Source organism: Caretta caretta, chromosome 4 (assembly GCF_965140235.1).
Source record: "Caretta caretta isolate rCarCar2 chromosome 4, rCarCar1.hap1, whole genome shotgun sequence".
In the NCBI taxonomy this organism is placed as follows: Eukaryota; Metazoa; Chordata; order Testudines; family Cheloniidae; genus Caretta; species Caretta caretta.
This window is the reverse complement of record NC_134209.1, coordinates 62,586,267-62,595,815: the sequence shown is the minus strand read 5'-3', so window position 1 is coordinate 62,595,815 and position 9,549 is coordinate 62,586,267. Positions and strand designations below refer to the sequence as shown.

The 9,549-nt window shown below is 39.5% G+C and overlaps 1 protein-coding gene across 3 annotated transcripts in view; it reads right to left on the bottom strand.

The window, feature by feature from the left end:
* Positions 1–2,485: 2,485 nt before the first annotated feature.
* The window catches only part of ELMOD2 (ELMO domain containing 2), a 17,674-nt gene continuing 10,610 nt past the window's right edge, over positions 2,486–9,549 (bottom strand). For all 3 annotated transcript variants that reach the window (XM_048847080.2, XM_048847081.2, XM_048847079.2), the window contains exons 8-9: positions 7,483–7,616; positions 2,486–6,933 (exon numbers count right to left, since the gene is read on the bottom strand). In XM_048847080.2, the coding sequence (XP_048703037.1) occupies positions 6,776–6,933; positions 7,483–7,616 (292 nt within the window). In that variant the 3' untranslated portion in view covers positions 2,486–6,775. The remainder of the gene's footprint in view (positions 6,934–7,482; positions 7,617–9,549) is intronic.

Genomic DNA, 9,549 nt, shown 5'->3' with positions numbered 1-9,549 from the left:
TAGAGAGGAAAGGTCTGGATTAAGAACTAGACAGTGGTTCTGTGAAATTCTGTCCTGAAAGTTTGATGAATGGTTGACTCAACTGATGCAGCAGATCTAAGAACCAGAACTGAAGTGGCCAAGTTAAAACTATGAGAAGTAGTTGTGCATTGTTTTGACTTGTCTTCTGAAAGATGCCATGAATTAAGGGAAAAGGTAGAAAAGCATACATCAGGTGATTGCTCCATGGAATCAGAAAGGCAACTGATATGGGGTCCTAATTCAAAATTTGAGAGCAAAACTTGAGACATTTCGTGTTCTTGTTGATTGCTAACAGATCTACCAGAGAACTCCGTTTTCAAAATATCTGGTTCAGTTATCAAATCAGACTTCGAGGCCACTGACAATGGAGACACATCTAGGATTGATGATTCAACTCTGGAGTGATTCTCAATTCCCTGTAAGTTGTAAAAGTAGTCACAGTAGAAGGTATTTGCACCAAATGAAGTGATTCTGATGCAGATGATCTCTTCTCCCCAGTCTCTACCATAAAGTTGATGATGTAGATAGTACCAGATGATGTAGAAGACCAGTGACCAATTTTAATCAGCGTGGAGCCAGAGCAGAAGCAGCACATGGTGCCACTTGACTCAGCTAATACTTCTACTGTTCAGAGAATGATGAGTCAGACTTCTTTTTAGAATGTATCAGACACAGGGATTGGTGCCAAGTGCACTTTGAGCAGTGCTATTTTCTTCCTCCTACAGCAAGGGCAATTGACTGCTCCAAGGGTACAGCAACTATGCCTAGGGATTTTAGAAGCTGCATGAGGTCTTTGTCCCTCAGAAGCCTGGAGTAACCTCTTGAGAGGACAAAGCACTAGTGAACTGGGGTCTTGAGGAGGAAACAGGAGATTCTTTCCTTGAAAGAACTCAGTCAAATGCCTTTATCTACTTCTCGATCAAAATTAATTGTAAGCATGACTCATAGGTTTTTGGGTAAATTTTGAGAATGATTTATGAACTGCACATTTTTCAGGGACATGGCCTGCCCACTTGGCATGTCAGTCATTCAAAGATATAGCTGCATTCCAGGATGGGCAGGTTTTGAAATGTGGTGATTTGTAGATTCAGCCAAAGGGATGGTAGCCCTGGTACTATGGCACTTACTCATTTTTCCCCCCAGAGGGCTAAAGGTATCAAAAGAAAACTACCTACATTATCACACGATGTAACAAGAACTTCTACAGAGCTCGAAGGACCCTGAGGTTGATCCATCTCACCACCACAAGCAGTAAGAAGGACCTGAATGGTGGATTAGGTTACTCTGTCCTTTATGCCCTTGAGCAGGGCATGCAGGGCACACACATGGTCCTAATGGACACTGCTGGTTAAAAGATTCCAGTCTCCTGCCCGTGGGGCACATGAAGGGTGGAATCCACATGGACAGACACTCAAAGACAATCCAAACCTTAACCTCCATGAAAATTGCTATCATGATGAGGAAAATCCTGATATTTCAATTACCATCTTAAAAAAAAATCAATCTACAACTTATTTCAAGGGAAAAGGGGCCTACTGAGGCTTATTCTGAAGGCAAAAGAGAATAATTTCTGTATAGTTTGAAGAAAACTAGTCACACTATGCATGAATTACAAGTCAGATACCTGTCTGATAGGCTCTTCAATGGGAAGCACAGCACGAATGGTGGTTGCACAGCCTACAGCTACTGTAGAAGTCAGATTTTATGCACAGAGTAACCTTCTCTCCTGAATTATTTGCTACCTCACGCAAACTATGTGTGTTTTGCGAATTAAATATTTTCTGTTGTATAGAAGTACATGCCTAGATTCTAATCTCATATGCTGCAGTTAAGTAGTTGATTTAAGATAAGGACTTGGTTTGTGTTCTTTTCAGTAATTACTTTGAGGATTATAAAGTGAGCCTGTTTAAAAACAAACTCTGAGGCAATGTCTATATACTGATGTTTTGTTTGTAGCTTTTCTCTTTTTTTGGGGGGGGGGGGGGGGGAGGAGGAGGGGAATTACTTTGGTGTGAGAGTATTTTAGTTTGAATGCTTATTGTTTCTTGGTCTCTCTGCTGAGACTGCCAGCACAGGCACCAGTTAGAGCCAATTGTCTGGTATTTGTGATATGGACACATTTGTCCTGTTTCCCATTTTAGTTTTCATATTTAACTTTTCATCTTAAGTCCAAGGAGCTACATTGTTGAAAGCAGCAGCAAATTATCAATTGCCTGGCACAGAGGTGTGGTAAAGAAACAAATGTAAATCAAGTCCCATGACTGAAGGAATACTGGTATCAATGGCCTTAAGGGAATGCTAAGACTAGGTCTCACTGGTAGAGGTAACCAAAATAAAACATTAGGGAAAAGACAACCAACTATACTGCTTTGTTTTGAACTGACTGCCAGCTAACTGGGAGGAGAAAACAAGGCCAACCGGAAAGAAAGCTCTTACAAAGTAATACGGATATCTTGCCACTGCGAACGTCTGGATGTTTTGTTCTTTATTTATTATTATTCTAACACTTGCGGCCAATATATTGACATCACAGTTTACATTATTGCTTTATACTGGGGCAAATGTTGACATTTCTATTAGTGTACAGTTATCTCATTGCACAGTAGTGACAAATTACTGCCCGACTTTCCTACTGGCTACTGCTTCCAGGAACAGACAGTGCCATAAATTGGCAGGACATGAAATGCCATTTCAGGCTATATTATAGCACCATAAGAATGTGACTATGATGTGAAAAAAACTAAATTTTTACCACACATTAACAATATTTTCAGTGGAACAAGGTGCAAACCTCCTCTGACTAAAACAGAAAACTTTCTCACATCACAATACATCTTAAAAAAAGTTTATACTGATGTTTTATAGAACATTTATTGAAAACAGACTTCTTCAATTAGGCAAGAGCTGAAGTAATATGAAGAATTGAGAACTGCTCATTTGTTCAGAGTCTGAAAACCAAGCTTGCCAGTGCATGGAAATGTTAGGTTAGCTTCTTCCTCTAGAGTGCTTGAGCAGTGTACATCCCAATGATCCTCCATATTGGTTTATCAGAAACAGCAATAGCATAGGAACTTTTTTCATTAAGATATGTCTTCATTTTGCTACTAACAATTCCAGTTTAAAATGGTGTCTGCACAAATGTTCTGCAACTGAACCCATCTTTCAACATTGCTTATTCCACTTAAAAGGAAGAATGTCAACCTTAAAATTATTTTGATATATTTCCAAGAATTGTCAAATACACATTTTAAAACTTGAGATGTATCTAATACAGTATTATAAAGCAACAGGGACTTTAACCAAGACTTTAATTTTAGGGATGCTTTGTAACCAAGTATTCACAATTAGTTTCAATGCTATGCAAACTGACTATATCCAGTTAAACAGGTCATTGCACACTTCCAGTCTATATCGTCTGTTAAATTACGATTGTCATTTCATAGTATGAATGCAATAGTTAATATAAAATCTTGTTAACTAGACTTTGCAAGACAGTTTTGCCTCCAGCAAGTTCTCACCCCGACACAGTTTTTGCCCTGTGTTTTTACACTGTATTCTAACTAGTTACCAATATATACAATTAACCTGCTACATGCAAAATATGTACTTAATAGTACAAAACTACATACAAATTCTAGTTTTTAAACTGTTCAGGAAACAATACACTGGGAACTAGAAAAATACACTCATTTTAAACAATTATTACATGTGACCTAACACATCCATACATTTGACTACATAGCTTTTCCATGTTTAATGATGGTTACTTTATTCTTACTTTGTGTATTTTCATGATTCTCAGCTCATGGTTTTGATTATAAAAAGTGATGACAAACCTTTGACTGAACTCAGTCTAGACCAGCGGTTTTCAAACTGTGGGTCACGACCTCCATTTTAATGGGGTTGCCAGGGCTGGTGTTTAGACTTGCTGGGGCCTGGGGCCAAAGCCACACCCCCAAAGGCTGAAGCCCAAAGGCATCAGACCTGGGGAGTGGGGTTCAGGCTTCAGCTTCAGCTCTGGGCAGCAGGGCTCAGGTTACAGGCCCCCTACCTGGGACGGTGGGGCTTGGACTTTGCCTGCTCCTCTCCCCCTCCTGCCCAGGGCAGCAGGGCTCTGGCTGGCTCAGACTGCAGTCCCCCTTCCTGGGGTCGTGTAGTAATTTTTGTTGTAAGAAGGGGGTTGCGCTGCAATGAAGTTTGAGAATCCCTGGTCTAGACTCTATCCCAAGATGCCTTAGTTAAGATTTCTTTTGTGCTATATGAAATCTGAAATTGTATAGGACAGGGTTTGAAAAATCCTTTTGCCAATGGCAAGCAGGAAGTTCTTCCTGGGAGTAAAGAAGCTTAACATACCAATTTCTGTGGAATTATAGGTTTTGTCTTTTTTTCTAATTACATTTCTAGCCTTTACAGTTGCAAAAATAATCTTCCAAATGTAAGGATGACAAAACTGGCTAGGCTCTGTGGCCAATTGGTTCCAGCTCCTCTGTTATTGTTGCTGCTTGTAACTTTGCCAAACAGTAGCATGGTAAAATTAACAATAGTATGGCTGGTTTCACTAATTCTGTTCAGCATGTTGTCCTCAGTGAAATTCAAACATCAGATCAATTTCATACTGCTATTCCTAAGGAAAGCTATGCAGCAGCAGCAAGGTAAGCAATAGAGTTACTTAGGGTGGAGAAACTATATGGTAGCAGGTAGAATGGTGGAGAACAGCCAGGAGGTGGGGGGGGGGGGGGGTGGGAATAGCAGATATATATATTTTCATTATAAAGTACATTTGAAACCAGCAAAACTTATTTGCAGAAATCCAATGAAGAAACATTCAATTCTGCTATTTAGGTACCTATAAAGTCATCACCATTGTACCAGCGTGCCTCCAGAAAAGTGTGTGCAAGCGTAGCAGAACAAATATGTACCACATTTAAAAACAAATTTTGCCAAATTAAGAGTTACTGTAGTGTGCACAGAAAGGATGTGTTGTGCGTATTGCATCAGTTCCTTTTCAACCAAATTTCTTCCCCTAACTGCACCATTTCAAGTATAAAGGTAATGGGCAAATGTAAATATGAAGATAAATCTTTACATCCCTCCACCTTCTGGCAGATGGAGCTCAAACAATGTTTAAAACCTCACCTATTTGTAACACATTTTACAACAAAACAATAAAACTTTTTGTATATATAACTGCTCTCTACTATCATTTTGACTGCAATAAGCAGCTGATCATGTTGTTCATGTAGATCAAGAGGAATTAGGGGATGGAGTGGTAGAAATCACAGCCTACGCAATAATACTTATATTGTAGGGTCTGAATATCTTCCAATTATCTTTTTGTTAAATCACAAGGATCTTCCTTTGTTCTTTCCTTCTCCCATTCAGAAAGTTGGCCTTTTTTCATAACTAATGAAGCCTACCAGAGATAAAATAAAGCATTATGTTTAATTTTTTTTTTGTATTTGTATCATGATAGTACCCACTATGTGATATTCAAGCATGAGAGATCGTCTCTGCCCCCAAAGAACTGAGATTTCTGAAGCTCTGCTCAAGTTAAATGGAGGGTCAAATTAAACAGTGATTGAATTAAGCAGAAGGCACTTTATTTAAATAGTAGGCTTTAAAAAATATAAGTTCATGCCAAGCCTGTTTAACATTTTAAACAATGCTTAATAATCACAAACTGCTGTAGATATCAACTCCTCGTGCCTGGATTGCCTAGAACGCCCAAATCTGGAAACATGCTTTTATCCTATTAAAGTTGTGCCACTACTTCCTTCGAAGTATGGATGAAGTGAAGAGTTCCAATTACCTTCACAAATCATGGATTTCAGCCGCAACAAAGTTTTGTGGGAAATAACCTCTTTTTGTAGTTTGTTCGTTGAGTAATTCTCCTAGATATCACTCCCCATTCAAAAGTCTCTCTGTTGGCTGATAGAGGAAAAAGAATGGGCCAACAAAAAATACAAAATCAAGTAGGAGAGCCTGAAAAACTGTAGCCCAAACTGAAAGAGAGGGATTGAGAGCTGGAAATATCTATGGCACCATCTGACATGAAAGATCTCCTTGTTAAAGGGGACTTCTTTACTGATGGACTCTGGCCTTACACTATTTTGTTGTTGTTATTTTTGAGGGAAGTTCCTTCCAGGCACAGGGTTGTGGGTACTTATTTCCTGGAGGGAGGATCATTTCAACCAGAACCATGTTTGTTCTTGTGTGTAAATATGAAAAAATGAAATCTCTTCTTCCAAGTCACAAATAATTGATACATCATCTTCATGGACCTCTTTACACAGAAATTTAACATTTTTATAGACCACAAGCTATGTGCAGATAAACAAGGGGACAGAACTTGAGAAACAACTCTAAAACCAAAGCAATTTCCCCTCTTAAAGACAACTAATCAACTGTTAATGGTAGAAAAGGAACCTAGTAATAGGTTACATAATGAAGATAACATAATACAGCATAAATACCTACTGCATGTTCCTGCATCACGAGGTGTATGAAAGTTGGGAGGGCAAAAGATTCAATACAGGATTTTTTTTAAAAAAGCTTTCCTTTGGAGAATAGCATATAAGACCTGTAAACAGAGGCTGATTGTCCAAGCTTTTATAACTGAATTTGAGTTTTTTCAAAAATATATGTATAAAAAGTTCCATCATTAAACAAATATTTTTGGTAAAGTAAGTGTGCGAATTCCATGAGAATGCATAATTCTATTTTATGAGCAGAACTGGGTAGACTGCAGATGAGGCTATGGTTTCTTTATATTCTGTAAGGTTAGTACTTGGTTATAGTCCAGAAGAAGTCCTTTAACTTTTTCATGAAATTTCTCTCTATAGTGGTTGAAGTGCATAATACTTTCTGGTTCTTCTTCAAACCAAAATTTGTCAAACTCATAAACCAGATAACCTGTAAAGAAAACAAAATAGAGTTCTACAGGACCTGTGATCCATTCTTTTCTACTTTAGGCTGGGAAGATCCATCAGAACCACTCAGCCTAGAGAAAGAAGGCGGTGCCTCATTTTAATCAATAGCAATTCTTCTGGATAGCGTAGGAGTAACTAGCAAGAATGCATGCCTTAGAAAATATTAGATATTTATTAAATTGATGCCTGCTGTATCCATCCACCCAAATTTATCCAATGAAGAAATAGTCGTCAGACATCCAAGTTATAATTCTTGCTTTGGAGGAGTAATGGAGGTAAATGTTTATTTTTCCTTTAAACTATGCTTGAAAATAAATCCATAAGCATGTTAGAAGCATCAGAGCACTAAAATATTTTTAATATGTAACAAACTGGCTGAGTATTAGATGTCCTAATAGCTGGTCCAGGGACAATCGCATATTACTGCTAACAACTAAAGGAGTTACTCATTTATCTCGGTGGTAGAGGCCTGGACTTTTGGTAATGAAGGTAGTCCTGCCCCTGATAATTTATAAGAGTTACAGATACTCACAATAAAACTGATGAAAGTGTTCCATCTGTGGCAATCCAGGGACCAAGTTGTAGAGGTGAGACTTTAAAGCACCACTCTTTAGTAAACTATAAGCCATTTCTGTCAAATTGATCCCAACTATTGCATAGGAATATCTGAAACACCAAAAACATTTCCTATTAGATACTAATGAAATCCATTCTCCTGTTGATGTTTACAATTTATTCCATTTTCTGGGACTAATTTGTATAGAGACAAATTATTATCTGCCAAATTATTACTATTCTATATTTTGGGTCATTCTAGGAATCAAGCAAGGTCTGTCTCAAGTGTATGGAGCATTTTTGTCTGAAGTGCCTTGTACATCTAAGACTATGGTGAAGTTAAAAGATGGACTGTGTAAGAAATCTAAAATTTCATCAACAGCAATGTGGTGAATGTCCCCATTAACCGAACAGAGGCAACAGGATAGGAAGTTTAATCAGCATTGTGATGGGGTGTACCAGCCCCGCACTGGTTCAGCAGGGGTTAATCATTCTGTGGGTTGAGGAGCCCACACCCCTGGCCTCTGCTGGGCATGCTCTGGCTATAAAAGGGAGCAACTCAGCTCAGTCAGGGCTGACTACCAAAAGGAACAGAGGTCTGCTGCAGGTTCCTGCAGAGGGACAGCTGACACTCCAGGACTCAGAGGCCAGACAGACTGCGTTGACCAATGACTCGCAGGCACTCTACTCCAGAGAGGGAAGAGAGGCCATGGGACTCCCAAGATGACTAGCTGTGGAGGAACGGGTAGGAAGTAACACAGAGGAACTTAACAGGAAACCAGTCATAGAACTGGGGCTTGGCTCAGCATGTTTTGGCAGGATCCCTGCTGAGCAGGAGGTGGGCAACCCCGCCACCATCAGGGCCTTGGGTTGGGACCCAGTGGAGTAGGGAGGGTCTGGGTCCCCCTACCCTGGCTGCTGCCCGTCCTGAAGTGGCAGCCCACCTCTCCAGCCGCTCTGGCCACGAGCCCACACGGCACTGCAAGGGAGGGTGGCCATATTGACTCTGGCCATGAGCCCACATGGCCCTGTGAGGGAGGCTAGCCTATTGATCCTGAGCATTAGACCTTACTGCCCAGATGCCAAGGGCAGTCAACCAGACTCAGCCATGGTGTTATAATGTCCCCCACCCCCCAAGGGTGTACCAGCCCTCGATAAGCATATAGAAAAGTAAAAGCTTTAAAAAAAAAATTCTAAATCTGGTCGTCTACCCTCTCTCCAAATCTACTGTAATATTAACATCACTGCTACCAAAAACACGGCCATAGCAAGAGAGCTGGCCAGCAGAAGCTCAAGTAGATCTTGTGTATTTTCATATGTGATACAATTTTCAAAGCTTGTTATAGAGTACAATGTGTTAAATCAGGTACAGTTGCACACACAATTTGAGTCATTGAGTAAAGTGCATTTTGGGGCTTTGTACAGGATATCCTGTTTCCTCCGGGAGGTGGAATTCCGAATACAGAAAATAAACCTGAATGACAACTCTAGGTTTGCTCCTGTTATGTATGGGACTCTTTTGGCTTAAAAAGCCTAATGATGAAAAATTAGAACAAGTTCAGCAGTCACAAAAAGTGTATCATCTTGAAAAACAAATATGTTAAAGGATACATGTATATGTTTTCATTGCAGAAGTCTTCATTAATGACTGCTCACAACTTAAATAGATAGGGCAACATTAATGACAAGGCACAAGATGAAGCCTTCCCCTGCTTACTGTATTAATTATTGAGATAAACCAGAGTTAACTGGGGATTGGGTGGATGAAAGAGGAGTAGTGTCTTGTAAAGGGTGAGAGAGCTTGTTTATAATCTTTGATGTGTTTTAAATATTTGTACAGTCCAGACCACTGGGTGGGCACTTAATCTATGAAAGTGTATGTACTGCACTTTGCACAATGTGCATGAATACATACATCTTGAGTAAGTTTGTGTTATTAAATAGAATAAAGGATAATTACTATTCCCTTCCAAGTTTAATCCAAATCTGTTAGCCATACCATTTTTGGGGGATAAGGGATTGGAGTGTTTTGCTACAATGAAAC